Source organism: Trichosurus vulpecula, chromosome 3, assembly GCF_011100635.1.
Source record: "Trichosurus vulpecula isolate mTriVul1 chromosome 3, mTriVul1.pri, whole genome shotgun sequence".
Taxonomy (NCBI): domain Eukaryota; kingdom Metazoa; phylum Chordata; class Mammalia; order Diprotodontia; family Phalangeridae; genus Trichosurus; species Trichosurus vulpecula.
In genome coordinates, this window is record NC_050575.1 from 207,802,764 (window position 1) to 207,828,718 (window position 25,955).

At 34.5% G+C, this 25,955-nt stretch overlaps 1 protein-coding gene across 6 annotated transcripts in view; it reads left to right on the forward strand.

The window, feature by feature from the left end:
* The window catches only part of NCOA1 (nuclear receptor coactivator 1), a 228,768-nt gene that overhangs the window by 121,420 nt on the left and 81,393 nt on the right, over positions 1 to 25,955 (forward strand). For all 6 annotated transcript variants that reach the window (XM_036748133.1, XM_036748131.1, XM_036748134.1 and 3 more), the window contains 4 exons: positions 9,072 to 9,169; positions 13,320 to 13,497; positions 22,473 to 22,652; positions 24,271 to 24,366. In XM_036748133.1, coding sequence (XP_036604028.1) covers positions 9,072 to 9,169; positions 13,320 to 13,497; positions 22,473 to 22,652; positions 24,271 to 24,366 — 552 coding nt within the window. The remainder of the gene's footprint in view (positions 1 to 9,071; positions 9,170 to 13,319; positions 13,498 to 22,472; positions 22,653 to 24,270; positions 24,367 to 25,955) is intronic.

The window sequence follows — 25,955 nt, forward strand, 5'->3', positions numbered from 1 at the left end:
TCTTTCAAACTCCTTTCCTGTTTTTCCAACATTTTTTTTGTCAGAGGATGAGTATTTACCACAAAAGCTTTGGGTTTATCAAACAGTAGATTACTATTGTCATTTGCTGCTATATATTGTATACCTAACATATTCCGTTAATCTACCACTCTATTTCTCAGCTAGTACTAGATTGAAATCTGGTACTGCTTGTGTGCCTTCCTTCATATTTTTTTTCATTGATTCCTTTATGTTTTTGACCATTTGTTCTTTCAGATGAATTTTGTTAGTTTTTTTTCTAGCCCTACAAATTAATTTTTTGGTAGTTTGATCAGTATGGGCCTGAATAAAGAAATTAACTTAGGTAGAATTGTCATTTTTCTTATATTGGCTTGGTCTACCCATGAGCAATTAATATTTCTCCACTTATTTTGGTGTTTTTATTTCTGTTAAAAATGTTTTATAATTGTGTTCATATAGTCCCTGGATTTGTCCTGGTAGGTAGATTCCCAAGTATTTCCTATCATCTGCAGTTATATTAAATAGAATTTCTCTATCTCTTACTGCCAGTTTTTGTTGATAGTATATAAAAATTGTGATGATTTATGTAGTGTATTTTATGTTCTGCAACTTAGCTAAAGTTGCTAATTGTTTCAGTTATTTTTGTAGCTGATTCTCTATACCTTAATATCATTTACAAGGCGTGATAGTTTTGTTTCCCCTATTGTGTATTTTTATTTCAAAAATGTTTTTTTGTTTTATTACTCTAGCTAACATTTCTAGTTCAACATTGAATAGTAGTGGTGATAATGGACATCCTTGCTTCACCCTGTATCTTTTTGGGAAAGCTTCAGATTTATTTTCATCACAGACAATGCTTGCTCTTGGTGTTAGATAGATGCTACTTACATTTTAAGAAAAGCTCCACTGATTCCTATGGTTTCTGGTGTTTTTAATAGGAATTGGTGTTGTATTTTGTAAAAAAAAAAAAAAGTTTTTTCTGCATCTATTGTTTTTTTATTTTTTTTTATATGTTTGAAAAGTCAATACAATACTTTTATTTCAAAACACACATACACACAAACGTACATGAAGTACATCAAGAAGCAGCAAATAAGGCTATAACATGTGCCAGAAGGAACACTATATATGTCTTTTGGTGATTTATATTAATGTCCTTTTTTTCTTTAATAAAATATTAGAGCTCTTCCCTACATTTATCCATATGTAGTAGGATTCAAAAACACTATAGAGATCACCTAGTAAATTTTTATCTATCATATTAAAATAGAGGCTTACATTACAAAGAGATTTGTATGAAAATTGAGTAATTTGCAATTGATGCTTATATTTGGGAAGTCATATTCTCTACTATATCACCTTTTCTTTGGAGGACCCATTTTATTATAGATTAATGTGGACCTAAAACCTATAAGTTCATGTGCTTGAATGCCTTAGGAAAACTTCACATTAAGAACATCTTGGCCTATTTCAGTTTAATCACAGTTTACTTTAAATTAGTCCAATCATTACAAGAATTGTACCACTAAAACCAAAAATAAACACAACAAAACAATGACTAGAGAGAGGTAAGGTATTGAAGAAAGAGTGGTGATCAGGAATTCCACTTTAGTTGAAGCCAATAAATAAGCAAATGAATGAATGGACAATTCAATCAGTTAATCAATCTGTCATACCATCTGTGAAGATAACAAGATTTAGCAATGAGAGGAAAAAATGCTCAGAACTTGTTTTTTAATTTTCATTTTTTTTTCGAGTTGTCATTTTCTACATTGCCAAGATTTTGTTTTTATTTGTCTCTGGCTGGGTTCTTAACTTGGGATCCATGAATGGAGTTCAAGATGTCAATAATCCTGTAGGGGGAAAAAATACATTTTTATTTTCATTAACTTTTAACTGAAATTTAATGTTTCCTCATTTATGATTTTCTTTTATAATAACATTCTGAGAAAGGATCTAAAGGCTTCACCCAACTGACAAAAAGATTCGTGACTCAAAATGTGTTAAAAATCACTTCTAGATAAAATAATGAAACAATCCACTTATGCCCATTATTTCCTCTTAATAACAAGTTAATTTACTTGGGAATAACACATAGACATAAACTGTGAAATGGTTGGTTATTCATTTTGAAAGTTTAATTTTTACTGAATTGGACTTTTTAAAAAATGTTGTTACTTTAATTCATCAGCAATAGTTCTAATGACACAGGAAGGGCAGGAATGGTGGTTCCAGGTCCCATCATAAAATTTAGATGAAAGATACTTACATTTGTATATCACCTTAAAATTAAGAAAGCACTTGTCTTTACAAAAATTCTAGGTCGTAGGTAGTTTGCCCTCATTTGACAGAATGAAGGAACTGAGTTTCCATAAATGTAAGTGCCTTGGTCATGATAATGTAGCTGTCAGGTGTCTAAACTTGAATTTAAACTTAGATTTCCAGTGCTTACTCTTTAACACTCTTCTGTAACTTTCTCCCCCTCTCCACCCTGGAAAATTTCTTCAATTAATGCCACTAACTACTGATTGATTACTCCCTTATATTAAAGTTTTCCCAGAAGTCTTAGTGCAGTTTTAAGCTAATTAATCTTAAATACAACCTACATTGCATACACTCTCTAAGATGCTTAATTTTTAGTACTTTTCATACTTTCTCATAGGAAAAAGTTCCGTCAAGAGAGATAGTATTGTCCTCCCAATGCAGTCCAATCAATACCTTTGGCACAAAGACACCAAGGCACATTTCTACCAGAGAACTCAAACAACAAACATATATCAATTATTGGTCTCTATGCCGCAAGTCTTTCCTCTCAAATTGATTTTGCAAATAACTGCCAAAGTGATTTTCCTAAAGCATTGATTGCATATCTCACTCTCTTACTCAGTAAACTGTAGTGGTTAACTATGACCACTAGGATCATATGTAAACTTCTATGTTTGCAATTTAAATCTCTCCACATGTACTTAATCTACTTTTCCCATCTTATTACAGTTTAATCTGCCTTATGTCTTCTAATGTTAAACCAAATTTGCAGTGAATGTTGCCAAATTGGCCTTCTATCATTTTAAATACATGGCATCCCATTTCCTTTTTTCATAATTTTCACTGGATATCTCCCATGCCTGGAATGCAGTCCTTCCCATATCCTTCTTGAAGAATCCCTACTTTTATACAAGGCTCTATTGAAGTACTATCTTTCCTACTAAGTCTTTTCAGTTCTCCGCTGTCCAGCTTCTAGTGCTTGCCCTCCTCCATAAGTATACTTTGTATTTGTATAGATAGATATAAATATAGACAGATATAAAAATAAAGATATAGATGCAGCCAAGGAAGCTTTCACTTTTGTCTTTGTGCACCTATTAGCTAGCAATGTGCCTAGCCCAAAGGAAGAAGAGTGATGCTATTGTTATAGAAACCTCTCAGGCGAGAGGTTTCTATATCTATTGATATGGACATATGATATTTGGGTATTTTTGTGTTTTTATTGATAATGGTCAGTTATGTTGATAGTTTTCCTAATATTTGAACCAGTTTTGCATTCCTGATACCACCTGGTCGTAGTGTATGATATTTGTGATATATTGCTGTAATCTCCTTGCTTGTATTTTATTTGAAATTTTTGCATTCATATTCTTTAAGGAAATTGCCCTTTAGTTTACTTTGCTGTTATTCTCCCTGGTTTGGTGTCAGCACCATGTTTGTGTAATAAAAAGAATTTTTAGGATTCCTTATTTACCTGCTTTTTCAAATAGTTTATATAGTATTGGGATGAAGTTGTTCCTAAAGTGTTTGGTAAAATTCACTTGTAAATCTGTCTAGTCATGGGGCTTTTTTCCTTAGGGAAATCATTTGGTGCTTGTTTAATCTATAAGATAAGGATATTTAAGTATTCTATTTCCTCTTCTGTTAATCTGGACAATTTGTAATCTTGTAAATATTCATCCAGGGAAACTAGGTAGCACAGTGTATAGAGAACCAGGACTGGAGTGAGGAAGGCCTGAGTTGAAATGTGGCTTCAGACATTTACTAGCTGTGTGATCTGGACAAGTCACTTAACCCCATTTACCTCAGTTTATTCATCTGTAAAGTGAGCTGGAAAAGAAAATGGCAAATGATTCCACTATCTTTGCCAAGAGAAGAGGACCAGGGAGGAAAAGAGGACTGGGAATGATGTTAAATGGAAACCAGAAAACGGGTTAAAAATGTTAAGATAGTCACAGCTTTATTATACCTTATTCTTTTACTACTGCTTTGAATACTTCCCTGCGGAATAACTTCCTCTGTGGGGGAACTAAGAGGCTGTAAGGTTCTAGGTGGCATGGTTTTCTAGTACAGTAGCTCACAAGCTCTCTCCTGTGTGCTTCCCTGTAATTATCAGTTAACATTAATTAGCCAACCAGACTTAATTAGCTCCCTAGAAATGGGTATTCACTCAGGTGATAAGCTAAGGACAGTTGGTACAAAATAGCCTCCTAAAGTATAGGTACACTTTCCCACAAGTATATACAGAGTCTAGGATAAATTAGGTTTAAGCTTAAAGCACATCATGTGGAAGAGAGTAACTCAGAATTGCTCTAAGTCCCTTTTCTGGGAGTACCCCTTTTCCCTTCCTGGGTACTTCGGGAAGTTCCCCTTTGGTTCCTTGTAGAGTTCTGAAGCTGCTGCTTCTCCCAATTCAGATATTGCTACTAATTGTGGCTCTTCCTGAGACACTGAGACACTCCAAAGTTAACATGTACATCCTCTTGTCAGTCAAAGCAGGGCAAGGGATCCAAAAATCTTTAATCTTGCTTGCCTCCCCACAGCAATTCTCACTCCAGCATGTGACTGAAACTTCTTTATGTTTTAAGATTCTAGACACATAAATGCATGGATTATTTCCTGGCTCCCTGTATTACTAAATACTCACTGGGATGATTGATACTTCACTTCCTCTATTGACTTTCCATTTTCAAAATTGATTAACCAGGTTACTAAAACTTAGTCTAATGCCTTTGATTGCCTCATTAGAGGTGCTCTTTATCTGGTTAAAGCAGTTAATTTAAATGGAGTAGGATGATTGACTCAGTTACCTTCTTACCTTTATATTCCCATGTTGTCTTTTCTGTTAGGGCTTCATGAAGTCAGCCATAGTGTTTTTGCCTTTCTTTGTATGCACAGGACAGCATAGTACCAGGTATATAAGAAGCGTTTAATTGTTAACCGACTGACCAAATTGTAATTTAGATATTCTTGTCTTTAAAGTGTTGGGCTGAGAGCTCTCAGCTTTGCTTTGCTTAATTTTGCTTTTGCTTTATGTTGTTCCATTTCAACTTTTTAAATAGTTATTTTCAGGATCATTTTTTAAAGAACCAAGAGTAATTTTTTCCTACATCAGTTAAACACACCTAAGGATAAATGTTTAATGTTCAAATCATGTGGCTATGACATGCTATGCCACCTGGTGGCATCATGCTTAAAATGCAGATTCAGGTTTTGGAGAGAGTGAAACCCTTTTTGAAGGGTGAAAACTGCGGAACTAAAAATATGAGGTGACAGCAAATGTGCCAAGAAGCAGCCCATAAAATTTCTCTCTCTCTCTCTCTCTCTCTCTCTCTCACATGCACACACACACACACACACACACACACACACACACACACGAGAGAGGAAACAAGGGGGAGGGGGGAAGAGAAAGGGGGAGAGTGTGCGCTACCTCAGATACTTACTAGCTTTGTGACCCCAGGAAAGTCACTTAACCCCTATTTACCTCAGGTTCTTATCTGTAAAATGAGGGCATACTGTAGAAGGAAATGGCAAACCACTCCAGTATATTTCTCTAGAAAACCCAGCGGACAATGTTTTTTCTTTGAATCATCCATTCTTTAGGATTAATTTATTTAGTTTTCAATTAATTCTTAATCTTTGCTTTAAAAGCTCCTTATTAAATATAATTCTGTTACATTATGGTTGGTGAATAATAGATATAATATACACTTAATATATATAAATTAGAAACATGTATGTATATATGCATTATGTTTATATATATCTAATGTTACTGCTTTACTGTATTAGTTAGGTTTTTATGTCTAATGTGAAGGTTCCACGCACAGCTGTGGTGTGTGTGTGTGTGTGTATTCTAAAATTCTACTCAGACTCTTCACTATATTTATTTATTTTTGTTTGCTTTTATTTTGGTTAGATTTATCTAAATCTGAGAGAGGATAAATTAAGGTTCCCCAATACTGTAGTTTTACTATCTGTAATTAACGTACTATCTGTAATTAATGTACCTTTTCCTTTAAGGGTTGGATGTTGTATCATTTGGTGGATATGTATTTACTATTGGTGTTAATTCATTTTCTGTAATACCTTTTATTATTTGTAGTTTCACAGTTTCTCTCTTTTAATTAGGTCTCTTTTTGCTATCTGAGATCATGATCGCCACCCCTGCCCTTTTTTCTTCACTTAAAGCATTTTCCTCCAATTCTTTGTTTTTGACTCTGTTTATCTCTCTGCTTTATATGTGTTTCTTGTAAATAATATATTGCTGAAATCTGCTTCCTCATCCGGTTTTCTGTTCTTTTCTGTTTTATGGATGAGTTCACCCCATTCATATTTGTAGTTATGATTGTTAATTGAGTATTTCCCTTCATCTTATAACTTTACTTTTTCTTTGTTTCTCTCCCCCTTTTTGTATTGATACTTACTTATCCCTCCTTTAGTCTGCTCTCCCTGTTATTCCCCCCTTTCTCTCTTATTTCCCTGTTGGGTAAAATGTACCTAACTCTGTGTGTGTGTGTGTGTGTGTGTGTGTGTATTTTGAATTCCAATTTCTTATGATTCCTCTTTCCTCTCCCTGCTCCTTGAGAAGGCAAGCAATTTCATATGAATTATACATGTGAATCATGCAAACCCTTTCCATATTAGCCATGTTTCAAAAGAAAACCCAGACCAAAAAAACCACAAGAAAAATGAACATTTTAAAAAGAATGCTTCAATTTTCATTCAAAGTTCATCACTTTTCTTTTGAGCTAGGTATCATTTTTTTATCCTGAGTCTTTGGAATTGTCTTGGATCATTGTCCTGATCATAGTAGCTAAGTCGTTCATGGTTGATCATCCTTGCAATATTGCTCTGATTTTACTTCCCATCAATTCTTATAAGTCTTCTCAGGTTTTTTAAATCATTCTGCTCATCATTTTTTATAGTGGAGCAGTGGATTTTTATCAATTTCCATTTTGCCCTCTGGTTCTAAGATTTGGGCAGTTTTCCTTTATTTCTTCAAATATGATATCTAAACATTTTGGGGGGAGGACATGCCATTAGGTATTTCTATGATTCTTAAAGTGTTTTTGCTATGAAATACCTCATATTTTCCTGTATCTTTTTTCAGTCAGTTGACTTTGACTATTTCTTGTTGTTGTGTTTTTTTTGCATCATTAACTTCTGTTAGGTAAATTCTAAATTTCAGAAGACTATTTTCTTGGGTAAGATTTTGTACTTCTTGTTCCAAGTGATTAATTCACTTTTCATATCTTTTCATATCTTTTTTATGGTAGGTCCACATTCTGCACATCTCTTGAGGTGTGGGGAATGTCTAACCTGATCTTTTGTCCTCTTGCATCCTTCTTTCTTTGGGTGGTGAATGTTATGTTATTGTAGGATCTCAGGGACAGCTCAGGCTTGGGATCTTCCAAGTTTTCATTGCTTCCAAAGTGATGTGACCTGTGGCAAGCTTTGATCGTTGCCCTCCTCCTTCTCCTCTGAGCTCTGCAAGCTCTTGATCCAGCTTTCAGCCTGAATAAGACCTCTGTCAGTTTGTCCCTCGTTTTTAGTTCCAGCAGTCTGTTTCTGGATGCAACCACTATGAGCCCTCCTGGAAGACTGGCAAATGAAATCCAGAGCTACAGAATTGCAGGCTCCCCTTTGGTTTAGGATTCCTGCCCTCATTACTGTAGGTCTCAGCCTGAGGCTGGAGGCTAGACCTGAGTCCTTGCTCTGCCCTTGGGGTTAAAGCCACATTACTCTTGTTTGCTTCTGAACTTGTTTCCTGCTCAGTAGATAGCTAGGACCTGGGACAGCTCCTCTCTGTCCTCCTTGGGCACATGTCACTGCCTGAGTCCACCCTGGATCTGTGATCCACAACTGAGTAGTGAGTGACAGAGCTGTATTATATATGGCCTCATTCCTGATGTATACTCTAGTTCAGGGACATCTTTTTGTCCCAGTAGTTCCTGCTGTGGTACACAGCCTCAATTTTCTTTTTGTCTGTGGCACTGAAATGCTCTGGACAAAATGCTCTTGAGAAGACACTGGTGTTCATGTCTCTCGTTGTGCTGCCCTGGGTTGGAAAAATGTCTCACTGTTTTTCATTAGATTTCCTGATCAGGATTTGGTCTGATAGATTTTCCAGATATCTATAGAAGATATCTGTTTGTGGAGCTGGGCTTTACTTTCTGCTACTCTGCAACCTTGACTCTGTCACCAATCCTTTTGATTCTTTTTCACTATGTTTTTTGGATTTGCTTCTTCCTTTCAGTTCTCACTGTCATCTCTGTAGTCTAAGCTTTCATATACAGCCTGCAGAGATCCTGATATATGATTTAGTGGTCCTTCATTCTATTTGAGTTTGACACAACTCTTTATGACTGTAAGTTATAAAGAATGTTTCGACTTATTTTGGTAAAGGAATTTTCCTATATCAATGGATTCAGAAGTCCAGTTCCTATCCCTGCCTGCCTTCGATTTCTTTGAAGCTACTTCTTATGCACAGATCATAATTGGTACTGTGTTTTCAGTGTCTTTAACATAGTAAGACTATTGCCTTTTGATTATTATATTAATATGTTCATTTGGTCTTATATTTATTAGTAAAATTATGTACCTTCAGTCTTTGTGGTACTTTACACAATTCTCAGTCATCTGTGCTAGATGCTCACTTGACTAGCAAGAGTAAACCAGGTAGTTTGTTGAGATAATCGTTCTGTTATCTGTAATTTGTTGAAACTACATTTTCTGTGACTTTTCCATTTAGTGCTAGGTGATTTCAGAATTATTTCACAAAAAACTTTCTTTCATTACAGAGAAAACAGCAACTGATGATGACGTCCAGAAATCAGACATCTCATCGAGTAGCCAAGGCGTGATTGAAAAGGAATCTTTGGGACCCCTTCTTTTGGAGGTCAGTATACCCTCTGATGATGGTAGTCATTAATTCTTATGCTGCCAACCTCAGAATTTTTTCACACGTTACACTTGGAAAAATTATAAAACAAAATAAAGATAAGTTTGATGAAGAGCACAGTTTTGGAAACATCTTTTGTAGAAACTAATGCTTGATCTCTTCCAGAAAGTCTTTCTAAAAATGCTGTTAAAATTACTGTCCTAGAAAATCGAAATTTTTTTCAATAACTTTTCTCTTGACTATTTCCGAGTCTTTCTCACTACTGCATTAAGGTTCCATTTAAGCTGATCTTATTATTATCCTATCCTCTCCCATGTATAAATGAATCAGATTAAATTGCCTAATGTCTGTAAAGCCCTTTATAAATGTCAGTAAACAACAAAACATACTTCTTCATACCTCTGTTTATCTTATCTCCACAATTAGATTGTGGGCAGAGACTCTATTTAGGCATCCATTATACCTAAATATTTCATACCTTTTATATTACTTGATACCTATATAAATGCTGCATTTCAATCATTCCTTACTCGTATTTATTCTTCCATATTTTCCTAATTCTGACTTGCTGATTGTAAGACATACTTCTTTGAATTTGACTAAGATAATATCCAGGGAAGTCCATTCTTTATATTATTTCCTCCCAGTTGCATACCTCCATGAAATTATATTGTATTTTCTTTTAATACATGTTATTTTCCCTAATGGAAAGTAAGCCTCTTACTAGTTGTTTGATTTTTACTCCTTTCTCCCTAGCAACTATCATCATGCCTTTTTTAGAGGAGTTTCTTTGTAAGTGCTTGTTAAATGAATAATTTCAGTTTTATATTAGTTTTTCTTTTCCTAAAAAGTCATAATTTCTTAATATCTATGACTAATGTTCTGGATCACTGTAATTTACATTTATTTCTGTTCAACAAACATTTTTTAAGCTCTCATATGTACGGTACTCTGCTAGGCACTGGGAATACGAAGTTTAAAAACATTTCCTTTTCTTAAAGATCATATATTTTTCTAAGATGGATACTACTTGTATACAAATGCTTATTTTCTCCAAAGTATACTATGAAACTATCCCTGAGAAGTAGATAAGAATCCTTTTTTAAAAAAATTAGAGTAGCAATGTGTTTTTTTAGAAATTTGTTGCTTATTGAGATCTTCCATAAAATAGAAGTATTCCTATAGAGACAAAAATCTCTAAATAATATATCCCTTAGTCCTTAATATCTTTAGAGCAACATTGGCTGACATGTGTGGTGACTTTAATTGTTTTTTGGACTCTTTTGTTGTCCAGGATTAGAAGAGTCTATAATGGTCATTAGACAGTTGAAATATTAAAATATGACAAGCAACATTCTATTTAAATAATTAACTTCCTTCACGTTGTACTTTTCTTTGCAATATTTTCCTCCTGTTCTAAGAAAGATGTAAAGAAGGAATTTTTCACATACCCGTTTTTAATGATTCCAAATAATATGTTAATTAGCTAATACACATTACCTTTTAAATCTTAGCCATTAACCTCAGACTATATCTTTACCCAGAGTATCCCTAGATACACCACCCACATGTGATGGCAGCACTATTACTAAGGCATACCAAATGTGTATTCATTCTCATTTTTGCCATTTCCCATATTTCCTAGTCCAAATTCATAGCAAGTTTGACTATGACATCAATAAAGACTTTTTGAGAAACATTCATCGTTCTCATTTCATAGTTCTTTCAGGTTCTACAGTTCTAGGAATGATGCTGTCATTCACATATAGGCTGTTACTAATAATCAATTCATTGCCAAGTGATCAGTAAACAAACCCAAAAGTGAACAAAATAATTCTCAGCAATTTATCCAAAAATATCTTCTACCAGACATTGTTTATTTAGCATCCTCAGTGTAGTGCACTGTAACCAGGTTTTTGAATGGGGAAAATTAAAAAATATATACTCAGTCTCTACCCACAAAGCCTCCATTACCGCCTGAAGCTTCCACTTATTTTAGGCCAATCTTATTGTCCAGCCCTCTCCCATATATAAGCAAAAGAGATAAGAGATTGCCCCCTAGTTGGGACAGCACTAAACGTATCTACATGGGACTTCCTTAAGAACACTTAAAACTTATAAATCAGTACAGATTACCATAGTGTAAGCTGTATTGTTGCAGGGGTTAAATTACACTGTGAAATGAACCATTAAAATTAAAGTTGGGGGTGGGGAAAATTAACCAAAAGTGACATCACAAAGATGAGAAAGGAAACATAAAAGAGTATCCATTGTTGCATACTTTCTCACTTTCATATTTTGGTGTGTGAACCTGTTCTGTAGCTACCAAGCCAGCCTTTGTAGGTATTTGGGACTTCTCCATAGAAACAGAGACCTGGGCCCTTATAGTGTTAGATTGCTTTGTCATGACTAGCAGATTGTGAAGAAGACAACATAGTATGTGCCTACAGATAAAGACAGGAAACACCATGGTTCAGAGCATTTGCACGTCTCAATTAAGGATATGATTCATGGAGTTTTGAGTTCGGCATAATTTTATTGCATGTGTGCGTGTGTGTGTGTACACGTATACACTATTTATCCAGAGGAGATTGACTCCTGACCATTTTTTCTCAACTTTATATATTTTGTGTGTTATTAATTGGCATTTCTACTCAGTATGAGATATAAATAAATAAAATGTTGAGTGTAAGACTTATGGAATTCTGTGTATATGTCAGTTATGCTTTAATTATTTTACTCATCCATGACTGTATTTAGCCCCCAATTTATGTTTTGCTCAACATTTCATTATTTTTCACAGGCTCAGTTTCTAACAGTCATAGATTCTTAGACTTGGAAGAAGAGTCTTAAAATCAGTTTTTTCCCATATCCCAACTACCAAATACTGGAATACCTCTACAAAACTTTTGAGAAAGACAGAAAAAATTAAATTGTGTTTTATTGTAGTGAATCAATATCATGTAGTAGTAGTTGCTGTTGGGATACAAAAGAAGCATGGAGAGAATGTATAATATCTCCTTGAGACTGGGAGATATATCACCTTTATATTTTTATTCCCAATGATTAACTATGTGACTGGTACATAATAAACACATAATAATTGCCTTTAAATTTATGTACTTGGGGATATAAAGTATATATACTGCAAAGTATTGAAGAACTTAAAAAAATCTTGAAAATATAAATTGATGTAAGTAAAAAAAATCACTTATTCAGAGTAATAGGAGCTAGTTCATATTGGTGAAAAGTCTATACTAGAAATATTTTAAAAGTTAATTTTGTTACTTCATGTCACATACACATGCAACTTACAGCAAATGTGTTTTAAGTGAAAGTTTGCCCAGCTTCACTTTCATGTATGAAGCTTACTTGTAATTTTATTTGAAAAGACATCTTTCCTCCCTAGTACTGTTTCCTGGTCCACAACACAATAAATCCAAGTTTTAGTCAGCTAATTCTTGAGCATTTGCTACCTGCCTATCATGCTGCATTTTCTTTTTTTGTTTGCTTGTTTTAAAAAATTCTGATTATAGTATAGATAGTACTTAATTGATTACTTGGAATCTTCTCATGTATGCCTCCTTCCTAGTAAAAAATGAAATTGAATTGAACAAGGATTAAAACTTTTAAAACAGTGATATTTTTAAAAGGTTTTCAGACCATTTTTCGTAACAATTTTATAACAAGTTTAAAGAGTTATCAACTGTTATTCAATGCACTTAGCATTTCAAAAAATCTGTATAAGATACTCAACAGTCTTTCAGTTCTAAGAGAAGTAAAAGTATAAAATATTAAGAAAACCTAAATGAGATTTAGTGTTTCTCAATACTGTGTGAGATTCTTTGGGGCTGATAGGTCCCAAATTTTAATTTTTATCGTTTGCTCCAGAATTGTCTATATAAATTTTACTCCTGGATAGGTTGACAATTTCCACTTGAAATTTCGTTGCACAGGCCCGGTTAAAGCCTTTTCTTCCACACCAAACACCTGAAGCCTACTAGCCTTTTAAACCACGCCCAACTCTGATGTATTGGATTTCTGATCTCTTCTACTTTGATTGAAATGTATGTGGTTCGTACTGTGTGGTTTTTCTTTTCCCTCTCCTTTCTCTTCCTAACTTCTCAAACCTTTTTGGGCTTTGCAGGCCTTGGATGGATTTTTCTTTGTTGTGAATCGTGAAGGGAGAATTGTATTTGTGTCAGAAAATGTGACCAGCTACTTGGGTTACAATCAGGAAGAACTAATGAATACCAGTGTCTACAGCATACTGCATGTGGGAGATCATGCAGAATTTGTCAAGAATCTGCTACCAAAATCACTAGGTAAAAACCAGTTTTTTGTTGTTTTTATTATTTTTAATGGTATCTTCCTCTACCCTCCTGAAATAACATTGGTCATTTTGATTGAGATTTAATCCCAGATGAATCATTTTATTCACCCTAAGAACCATGGTGAAATCTGATCTGGTCCTCACAGTCTGTTCATATTAGTCAAATATAGAAATAACACATTTACTTTATAGCCTTGCCCTTTCATTTCCAATATCAGACCTTTGTGATAGGGCCTTTTCATCATCCCCACTCTGTAGGAGTACATTGATGGCATATTTGTGGTTCAGGAAGGGAAAGGAAGAATATGAAGCATATCTCAATATGACAGATGTTTTGTAGTACTTGTTTATTTGAGTGTCATTTGCAAAATATAAAGAGAACCTTCCAACTTTTGCCCTAGAAAGTTTTTAACAAAAATTTTAAATTATTTTAGAAACCTATTAACAATATAAAAAAGAACAGGAGCAAAAAAGGTAAGCAGAGAGGAGCAGAAACATGTGGGTAATAGGAAAGCAAGCATTGGCAACTTTATTTGCTTCTTTCCTAAAAAGTAATTGTAAACAATTCTACCTGGTCTGTCTGTCCCCAAAGGATGACTGATAATGTGCTTTAGGAGCTAGGTATTATGAAACCTCACACAATGAGCAGAAAAAGAAAAAGACCTCTTAACTTTTTTTCCTATCATAACCCCCTTTGGCAATCTGGTGAATTTCAGACCACAGGCTCTTTCTCAGAATTATATTTTTTAAATGCATAAATCAAATACATAGGATTACAAAGGAATCAAATTATGTTGAAATACTGTTATCAAAACTATTTTAAAGTAAGTTCATGGCCCCTAGGTTAAGAACTAGACTACATTACCTTGGAAAGTATGAAGGCATTGGGTACCAGGAAGCCTTTCCCTTGACTCCGTGATTACAGTCACATATACTTCTTAGTTTCACTATCCAAAGTGTTAGCTTTTTGACTTTTTGTTTTTCACTCCCCATATGTTCAGGAAAGCAAACCAGAAGGCTCTGGTTGAGGGAGATTCAAACCCCTACAAGCTGCTCTCCTTTCTGTTCTACTTGGATCAGAGAACAACAAAGCTACAGGGTATCCTCCTACTAACAGTTGACTGCTTTTGTTAGTTAGGAAAGCCCTACATAAGCAAAGTCTTGGTTACTTGTACTTTCTTTCCATATGTATTCTTAAACATAAGTTGTGATTCCAGTAATTGTAGGCTGCTCTGAGATTCAATTTTATATATCTCCCATAAAATCAGTTATTAGTTTTATTTTTAAAAGCATTTATTAAGCTTCTAATTATTGGATATTCTGAAATATATTTTAAAAAACAAAAGACTAAGGGTTTCCTAATGTGCTTTCCTTTCTTTCTTTTTTTTTATCTTTTAAAGATTCTGGAAATTTCTGTAACTTCTCTAAGATCTACTCTTAGGTTAGAAAGGTCTTAATTACAGAGAATAGTTGAAAATCTATAGTTGAAAATCTATATCATTGAGTGTTGTTGGAAAAATGCATATTTATTACTTTAAAGTATTTACTTTAATTCTTTATAGAGAATAAGAGTTGGCCTGTTGTAGAAAATATTGTAAGTGCTCTAATAACTAAAAATTTTTTGTAATTAGCACATCCATCAAATGATTAAAGGTACTAAAAGCTAAATAAGATAAGAATTCCTAAATTAATAATTTCTTTGTCTTTCCTATCAATTTATTTAGCTAACCCAGTTTTTTCATATTTAGTTCCAAAGTGAACTTAAGCCCAGCCTATCCACAGATTCTAAATATTTGGAGTCTGTTCTAGAAAATGATGTAGGATGGATAAGTGTGGATAGGTTGCAGTCTGCATCAATGGAGGCAACTCTGAGCGCATGCTGTTACAGATTCAATTGAATATTTGAGTAAATTTTCTTAGTAAAATTAATTTAAAGTTAAAATTAATTTCTAAACATATCCAGATAGCTTAATACTCTACTTTTAAAATTTTGATTTGAACAAAAGTAAAACTAAATATTTTTCTTGAATAAGTTTTCTGTAATGTATCAGTTTTTCTGTAGATGCAACGATTTTGAGCAGTAATTAAATGTATTTCAACACGGGCTAATTCTGTTAGTAAAGAATACACATAAAGCTTTTCAAAGAATGTTTTCTGTAAAACAGTAAGAATTAATTGAAATCTTGTTAACCAATATCATCCAAAATCTTTTACTTGACAGAAAGTGATTATGCATAAATGTAATAGTTGGCATTTATATGGCAGTTTAAAGTTTAAGAAATGCTTCACATAGTCTCTGATCTTCACATGAGCCCTGTGAATCAAGTAAAATAGGTATTATTACTATTTCATTTTATAGATGAAGAAATGACACCAGCAGGAAAGAATCTAGTTTGCCTGTCTGCATCCTTCCCTGTTTGTTTGTTTTTTAAACATTACATTAGAAATTAGTATGTAGAAGCCACGCCTGCAATCTAGGAGCTGCCTTTTGTAGGGTATATTATATGGGCATTGAGGAGGGAGAGAAGTAATTGATGAAACTCAGTAATTGGTACCTGGCCCTTACAGAGATTTACTAAGTAGTCACGTAAGTTTATAACTTCCCAGCGTCCTTATTTGTTAAATAATATTAGTGATGTTTACAACTTGGTTTTACTATGAAAGCTATTAACATCCATGGGCACATTATTGTGCACTAATTTATCAGATCACCTAAAGAGAAGTTGTCTTTAAGAAAACAAGATAGATAAATTTTGATTGGATAGTAGAAATAAGGGGGTTTTGTAGTGTGTAGTGCTACCCAGAGAGGGTATGTCATAGTAGGGTACAGGATCCTAGGCAACTATGAGGAAGCACAAGTGGTTGAAGAGTGGGGGCCTTAAAGAAGACCACAAAAAGGTCTAGCAGAAGATAATAACTTTACCTTTAATGAGGCTAGCCTTGCCCCTTCAGTCAGAATGGTAGCCGACAAAGAGTGGTCAGGTTGATAAAAGTAATTGTACTTTATTTTCCTATCCCATAATATATTTTGAGTAGTGGCATCAGCTATATTATAGAGAAGGAGGGGGAGTGATGCCAATTTCCATGTTGTAGCTTCAGATAAAGAAAAGTTTCCAATGGAAGACCTGACACCTACTTCTTCATTCCTTTTCCACTCACTGTATTACTGAAGGGAAGTGAAGAGTCAAGGAATCTGGGGTGTAGTGAGGGACTGAGCTCTTTTATTCTATCTTCTTTTGTTCTAACCCATTGGTATTTTCAGGCTTACCTGTGCTCCACAGGAATGTTGAACCTATAGTCTTCCCTCTGCCAAACAGAAGGTTAGATTTTAACATTTCTGTTTAATTGTAGCTACCACTTGAATTTGCAGGCCTCCAAATACATTTACCAAATTCAGTTTACTCTGCTGTGAGGCTCAATTAAGCCATGTCCTTTCCATACAGGGATAAATACATAGCTAGTAGCAGCATTAGTGTTAATTGCAAAGAGGAAATTGTTGTATTATTCCTAGTTTGATTGTATACTATTTCAGCACATTTCTTTTTATTGTACTCCATTTCTCTTGAACAATCCCACAGCATCAAAATGAGCTAGTGTTTGTGGCAAGTTGTCTGACAGATTTAGGAGATGCTATTGAAGGTAGTGATAAAGATTTCAAGGGAAATTTTTCATCATGGGAACTGTGTTTATTAGCCAAATTAAAAGTATTACCTAAATTCTTATTTCAAATTAGTACTTTTTTTCTGCCAGGCTACATTTCCAAGAGTAAGTGATAGATGGAACTGAACTGAAATTTTCATTGCTTTGTTTTCCACACCATCTAATTTAGTATCAATTTGGCCTCTAGCCTGGGGGTAACTCAAAAGTATATATTCCTTTGGTTCTTACTCAATAAAGAAGAAAGCCAGATTGATATTGGTTCTGAGGAATCTTGGAGATAATTTTTCTGCTTTGTAATTTTTTGAGAATTTGGGTTCACAAAAGAATCTCCTCAGTCAATGCAGATGCATTTTCCCTCTTTGAGTGAAGTATGCCAAGGCTTGCTCAGATCCCTCATAGTCATTCCCAGTGGTGGCTGTCTCACTAGTAGAATCCAGACCAGATACCAGCTAGAATTCAATTGGATTTAATACCAGACCCAAAATCAGCCGAGTTTTCAGCCCATATGAATTCTCCAAGTAGTTCACAGCTTCTTTTTGTGAGCTACCTCCCCAGGACATGAGGAAGCTTCAGATCTGTAGCCATTCTTCCCCAACATCCACAATAACAGAATGCAGAAAAGTTTTCAAAGTAAAAGCTATCATCTATTAGCTTTCAATATGAAATACCGTAGAGCAGATCCTATTATCTTGAGCATGACTGGGTCTTAGAAGTGAGAAATAAAAGCATAAACAGGGGGAAATAGGATGTAGAAAAAGACACAGATGGAAATCATAACTGTGAACGTGAATGGGATGAACTCTCCCATAAAACGGAAGCAGATAGCAGAATGGATTAAAAACCATAATCCTACAATATGCTGTTTACAAGAAACACATTTGAAATGGGGATACACACAGGGTAAAGATAAAAGGCTGGAGTAAAATATACTGCACCTCAGCTAAAGTAAAAAAGCAGGTGTAGCAATCCTAATCTCAGACAAAGCAAAAGTAAAGATAGATTTAATTAAAAGAGATAAGGGAGGACATTACATCCTGTAAAAGGCACCATAAACAATGAAGCAATATCATTGTTTAACATATACGCACCAAGTGGTATGGCATACAGATTCTTAGAGGAGAGGTTAAGGGAGTTACAGGAAGAAATAGACAGCAGAACTATAATATTGGGAGACCTCAACCTCCCTCTTTCTGGACTTGATAAATCTAACCTCAAATAAGAAAGAAGTTAAGGAGGTAAACAGAATTTTAGAAAAGGCAGATATGATAGCCCTCTGGAGAAAACTGAATGGGGATAAAAAGGAATATACTTTCTTCTCAGCAGTACATGGCACATACTCAAAAATTGACCATGTACTAGGGCATAAAAACCTCACAATCCAGTGCAGAAAGGCAGAAGTAGTCAAAGCACACTTTTCAGATCATGATGCAATAAGAATTATTTGTAACAAAGAACCATGGAAAAATAAGCTAAATCTTAATTGGAAACTAAATAATCTGATTCTAAAGAATGAGTGGGCCAAAGAACAAATCAGAGAAACAATTAATAACTTCATTCAAGAGAATGACAATAATGAAACAACATACCAAAACTTATGGGATGCAGCAAAAGCAGTTCTTAGGGGAAGTTTTATATCCCTAAATGCTTACATGAATAAAATAGGGAAAAAGGAGATCAATGATCTGGGCATACAGCTGAAAAAGCTAGAAAAAGAGCAAATTGAAAACCCCCAATTAAATACCAAATTAGAAATACTGAAAATCAAAGGAGAGATTAATAAAATTGAAACCAAGAAAACTGTTGAATTAATAAATAAAACAAAGAGCTGGTTTTATGAAAAAACCAATAAAATTGATAAACCTTTGGTCAATTTCATTAAAAAAAAGAAAGAAGAAAATCAAATTACCAGTATCAAAAATGAAAAAGGTGAGTTCACCTCTAATGAAGAGGAAATCAAAACAATAATTAGGAATTATTTTACCCAATTGTATGCCCATGAATTTGACAGCCTTAGAGATATGGATGTCTGTCTACAAAAACATAAATTGCCTAGGTTAACAGAGAAGGAAGTGAAATTTCTTAATAACCCCATATCAGAAAAAGAAATTGAGCATGCCATCAACGAACTCCCTAGGAAAAAATCTCCAGGGCCAGAAGGTTTTACATGTGAATTCTATCAAACATTTAAAGAACAACTAATTCCTATACTTTGTAGACTATGTGGGAAAATAGTTGAAGAAGGAGTCCTACCAAATTCTTTTTATGACACAAATATGGTACTAATACCCAGCCAGGTAGAGTCAAAACAGAGAAAGAAAATTATAGACCAATTTCCCTAATGAATATTGATGCAAAAATTTTAAATAAAATATTAGCAAAAAGATTGCAGCAACTTATCACCAGAATAATACACTGTGACCAGTTAGGATTTATTCCAGGAATGCAAGGCTGGTTCAATATAATTATTAGCATAATTGACCATATCAACAACAAAACTAGCAGAAACCATATGATCATCTCAATAGATGCAGAAAAAAGCCTTTGACAAAATACAATACCCATTCCTATTAAAAACACTAGAAAGCATAGGAATAAATGGAACCTTCCTTAAAATTATAAATAGCATCTACCTAAAACCATCAACAAGCATCATTTGTAATGGGGATAAGCTAGATGCATTCCCAATAAGATCAAGGGTGAAATAAAGATGTCCCCTATCACCCCAGTATTCAATTTGGTACTAGAAATGTTAGCTGTAGCAATAAGAGAAGAAAAAGAAATCGAAGGAATTAGAATAGGAAAAGAAGAAACTAAATTATCACTTTTTGCAGATGATATGATGATTTATTTAGAGAATCCTAGAGAATCAAGTAAAAAACTACTTGAAATAATAAACAACTTTAGCAAAGTTGCAGGATATAAAATAAACCCACGTAAATCCTCAGCATTCCTATACATTACTAACAAAGCCCAACAGCAAGAGATAGAAAGAGAAATTCCATTCAAAGTTACTGTAGACACTATAAAATATTTGGGAGTCTATCTTCCAAGACAAACCCTGGGCCTATATGAACATAATTATGAAACATTTTTCATGCAATTAAAGTCAGATCTAAATAAATGGTAAAATATCAGTTGCTCATGGTTAGGCTGAGCTAATATAATAAAAATGACAATTTTACCTAAATTAATCTATCTATTCAGTGCCATACCAATTGAACTACCAAAAAATTATTTTACAGAACTGGACAAAATAATAAGAAAATTCATCTGGAAGAACAAGAGGTCTAGAATATCTAAAGTATTGATGAAAAGAAATGCTAGAGAAGGTGGCCTAGCCATACCAGATATTAAACTGTACTATAGAGCAGCAGTCATCAAAACTACCTGGTACTGGCTAAGAAACAGAGCTGTGGATCAGTGGAATAGGATAGGAACACAAGATGGAGAAGTCAACAACTATAGCAATTTACTCTTTGATAAACCCAAAGAGGCCAGCTTCTGGGCTAAGAATTTACTATTTCACAAAAACTGTTGGGAAAATTAGAAAATGGTAGGGCAGAAGCTGGGCATAGAACAATATCTTACATCATATACCAAAATAAAGTCAAAATGGGTTCATGATTTAGGAGTAAAGGCTGATACTATAAGTAATTTGGGAGAGCAGGGAATAGTTTACTTATCAGATTTATGGAAAAGAAAAGAATTCATGACCCAACAAGAGATAGAGAGCATTACAAAATGCAAAATGAATAATTTTGATTATGTGAAATTAAAGTGTTTTTGTACAAAAAAAGCCAATGCAACAAAAATTAGGGAAGCAGAAAATTGGGAGAAAATCTTTACAACTAGTGTCTCTGATAAAGGCCTCATTTCTAAAATATACAGGGAACTGAGCCAAATATATAGGAATACAAGTCATTCCCCAATTGAGAAATGGTCAAAGGATATGAACAGGCAGTTTTCAGAGGAAGAAATTAAAGATATCTATAGGCATATGAAAAAATGCTCTAAATCACTACTGATTAGAGAAATGCAAATAAAAACAACTCTTTGATACCACATCTCTCTTGTCAGATTGGCTAAAATAACAAAACAGGAAAATGATAAATGCTGGAGAGGATGTGGGAAAATTGGAACATTGTTACATTGCTGGTGGAGTTGTGAGCTGATCCAGCCATTTTGGAGAGCAATTTGGAACTATGCCCAAAGGGCTATAAAAATGTTCATACTCTTTGACCCAGCAATACCACTTCTAGGGGTGTATCCCAAAGAAATCACACAAGCAGGAAAAGGACCCATATGTACAAAAATATTTATAGCAGCTCTTTTTGTGGTAGCCAAGAATTGGAAATCAAAGGGATGCCCATCAATTGGGGAATGGCTGAACAAGCTGTGGTATATGAAGGTAATGGAATACTATTGTGCCATAAGAAATGGGGATGATATGGACTTCATAACAACCTGGAAAAACCTACACGACATAATGCTGAGTGAGCGGAGCAGAGCCAGGACAATGTTGTGCACAGCCACAGATATATGATGTTGTGCACAGCCACAGATATATGGATTCTGTGAGGAATGCATTTTAATACATTTTTTACAGGATTTATAATTCGTGGTGCTGGGTGAATATGTCCTCCAATGGTACTTGACAATGACAGTTTTGTTCTTGTTTTTTTTTAAGTAACTGATTTAAATTGAGTTAGTTAGACGTAAGGTGCAGTTCAGGCCATCTTCTTCTGCATAAAGCCTTTTGTGATCCTCTCCCAAATGCTAATTCTTTTCTTCCAAAAACTACCTTGTATTTGACTTTTTTGGGTATGGGTGGGTATAAACTTTGTATTTATGCTGTATATATCTATAAGTATATCTGCTTATTTTTGCCCTCATTAGAATGTAAACTCCTTTCTACAGTTTTATTCGTCGAACTTGTATCCAAGTGCCTAGCATATAGTAGGTACTTGATACATGTTGATTGATTATCTTGTACATGTATGCATATGTGGTAGTCTGTTTTTATCAGTTTTTCTTTTAATATATGTAATTGATACAACAGAACATTTTTTTTGGAGGGGGCAAGGCAAGGCAATTGGAGTTAAGCGAACTTGCCCAAGGTCACACAGCTAGTGTGTCAAGTATCTGAAGTTGGATTTGAACTCTGGTCCTCCTGATTCCAGTAGAGCTGGTGCTCTCCTCACTGCACCACCTACCTGCCCCTAACAGAATATTTAAAATACAGATATCTTATCCTTGGTCCTTCCCCTACCTCCACTATCAGGATTATAATCTATATATCTTCCACAGTAAATGGAGTTCCTTGGCCTCAGGAGGCAACAAGACGAAATAGCCATACCTTTAACTGCCGGATGCTAATTCGCCCTCCAGATGAGCCAGGCACTGAGAACCAAGAAGCTTGCCAGCGGTATGAAGTAATGCAGTGTTTCACTGTGTCACAACCAAAATCAATCCAGGAAGAAGGAGAAGGTATAATGGAAAGTCATTGTTGCTTGTTTAGTTGTTTTTGTTTTTCTGAGTCCTGAGGGAAACAATTGAATGCAAATTGCTTCTGTAAGAGAATTTTAAAAATTAAGATATTTTACATAATAGCATGAAGTCAGCAGGATTTAAACTTTAAAAAATTCCATGTGAATACATTTACTCGCTATATAAGGTGATACCTCAAAAATCTCAAATGTATACTGATTCCTTTCCTCTCTGATCTCACCCTATGTACAGATAAAACATTCCAGTGAATATTTCATTGAAGAATTTCCAACAATACATGATTTTGCTAATAGGTTTACATATTAAACAAGATGAAAGTTGAGAATTTTGTGAAAGAATTGGACACAGTTCTTTGGGGCTGGACTTTAAATATAGAAGTGAAATTTTCTGTGTGTGTGTGTGTTTTTATGGTATACAATTTAGACATTTTCAAAGCTCTTGTCCATATGAAATACCAAAATTCTCAAGTTATAATTTGGTGAATTGAGGAAAAAGCTTGGAAAGTACACCTAAAAATCAACAGAAATATATCTGTGTCTAGAAATATCTAGACACAGATATATTTAGACATAGAAATATCTAGATATAGCTATACACACATGTATATATGAATATACATGACAAATCTGTACATATAAAATAATTTGTTACATGTTTTATTATAAAACATGTTAATTGTTAAAATATACATATAAAGTATATTGTGTATATGTATTTCAAGTCATGTCCAACTCTTTGTGAGCCCATTTGGGGTTTTCTTGGCAGAGATACTGCAGTGGTTTGTCATTTCCTTCTCCAGCTCATTTTACAGATGAGGAAACTGAGGCAAATAGGGTTAAGTGACTTGCCCAGGGCCGTATAGCTAATAGGTATCTGTGGCCGCATTTGAACTGACTCCAAACCTAATGCTGTAGCTGCCATTCCACTCAGCAGCCCTGTTATATGATACATACAGACGTGCACATATTTGGATGTGTCTATATGTATATTTTTTCCTCTTGATTTTTGTTTTCCAAGTCTTTTCCCTCATTACATCAAATTGTAAATTGAACAATTTGGTATTTTATACGGAGCAGAGCTTTGAGAGTCCCTTAAGAAACTGTATGTCCTAAAAACATTATTGTCAAGGCCAGGGAGATGCTCCTTGAAAAATTGGTCAACTATCTTTGTCCCCATATGTAGTTATTAATTCTCTATAGTGCTACAGAGAGATTGTTGGGATGCATTTTGTTGCCATTGATTATTGATAAATATAGAAACTTGATTGAATAGTAGATGCATGAAACTAGGTGGTAAGGAATAAATTACCATTTCCTGACCTTGATGCTCTACTTAGAACTCCTACTTGTTGGTTTCTAACACTTTTTAACAGCAATATAATACAAAGATTATTTTAACAGTGAAATTTTATTACTTCAGTACATTTTACTAAGAGTCTTGTGCCTTGAAATGTTGGATAGTTAGTTTTACATATCAATTTCATAAAAGTATTATTTTAATTTAAAATGTTAATGAGAAGTCATGGATATAAAACATACTCGGTACTGTTTCCTGAAATTCTTCTTTTCTTTGTTTCTTTCTTCATTTTTTTTTGTAGATTTTCAGTCGTGTTTGATTTGTATTGCACGGCGATTACCTCGGCCTGCAGCTATTACGGGTTCAGAATCATTTATGACCAAGCAAGATACTACAGGTATAAAGTGTGGGGTTCAAAATGTGCTGTAGAATTTTACTGTACTTCTCTTCTTAGAGAATTAAGCCACTTAAATATTTCCAAAACTGAAAAATATATATATTGTATACTATTCTATATAACATGGCATAAATACTTCTTAAAATGGTATAGGGAGATTGGTAGAACACTTGTGATTTCGTTGATATAGGGAATTCCAAGATGAGGAAACTATCACTAACAGGCAGATTAATACCTTTACTGCAACTTATAGTCTTAAAGAGTTGCCTAAAGCACTGACAATATTGTAATTGATAAATCTAATGTCTTTTTCTCAAATCTCTTCCATCTTGACCTTTTTTCAGCTTTTGACACTATCATCTTCTTTTCCTTGATACTCTGTTTTCTCTTGGTTTTTGTGATATTGCTCTCTCCTGATTCTCCTCCTTAATCTGACTATTCCTTTTCAGTGTCTTTGCTTGATCTTCATCTAATTCTTACTAGCTAACTTTGGGTGTCCCAAAGGGCTCTCTGTTGTGTCACTTCTTTCCCTTCTGTACTATTTTATTTGGTGATCTCATCAATGGATTCAATTATCATCTCTATGGTAATGATTCTCAAATCTACTTAACTAGCCCTACCTTTCTGCTGACTTCCATACTCACATATCCAACTGCTTATTGGATCTCTTGAACTGAATATCCTGCCTAGATATCTTTAACTCGTCATGTCCAAAATTGAACTAATTTTCTCTCCCCCCCCCCACCCTCTTTTCTCTTTAACTTCCCTACTATTGTTGAGGGTACCACCATCCTCCCAGTCATTCCATCTTACAACCTGATTGTCTTTTTTGACTCCTGTCTCTCTTCTCCCATAGCCAATCTGTTGCCAGAGCCTGTCAATGGTACCTTTGTAGTATTTCTGCAATACGTTCGGTTCTCTTTCCTGATATTGCTGCCACCCTAGTTCAGTCCCTTATCACCTCACACTTGGACTACTACAAGACCCTCCTGGTTGGTCAGCTTGCCACAAATCTCTCCCCACTCTCGTCCATCCTCTATTCAGCTTTCACAGCTAATTTCCTAAAGCAAAGATTTGACCGTGTCACTCTCTACTCAATAAATCCAGGGATTCTTTATCATCCCTTCAAGATCTAATGTAAAGTACTTTGGCATTCAAAAGTAAACCTCAGCTCTATTCCATCCCCTCCTCACCTTTCCAGTCCTCTGACATTGTGTTCCATACCCACTCAGCTACTCTTTGATTTTTTTACATTGTTTTCTTGCTGTGCCTATAACAAAATACTCCATCTCTTGACTGTGTGCATTTTGCTGGCTATCCTCCATGCATAGAATTCTGTCCCTCCTCACCTCTGTCTCCTGGCTTCTTTGTCTTCCTTGAAATTCAAGCTAAAATCTTTTTTTAATAGTAAACCTTTCCTGGTCATCTTTAATTCTAGTGCCTTCATTCTGTTGATTCTCTCCTATTTATCCTGTAAATAGCATGCTTGTGTATAGTTGTTTGCTTGTTTACTACCACATTACACTGAATTTGTGAGAACTGGGAGTATTTTGGGAGTTTTAGCTCAGTACAATGACCGGTATATAGTA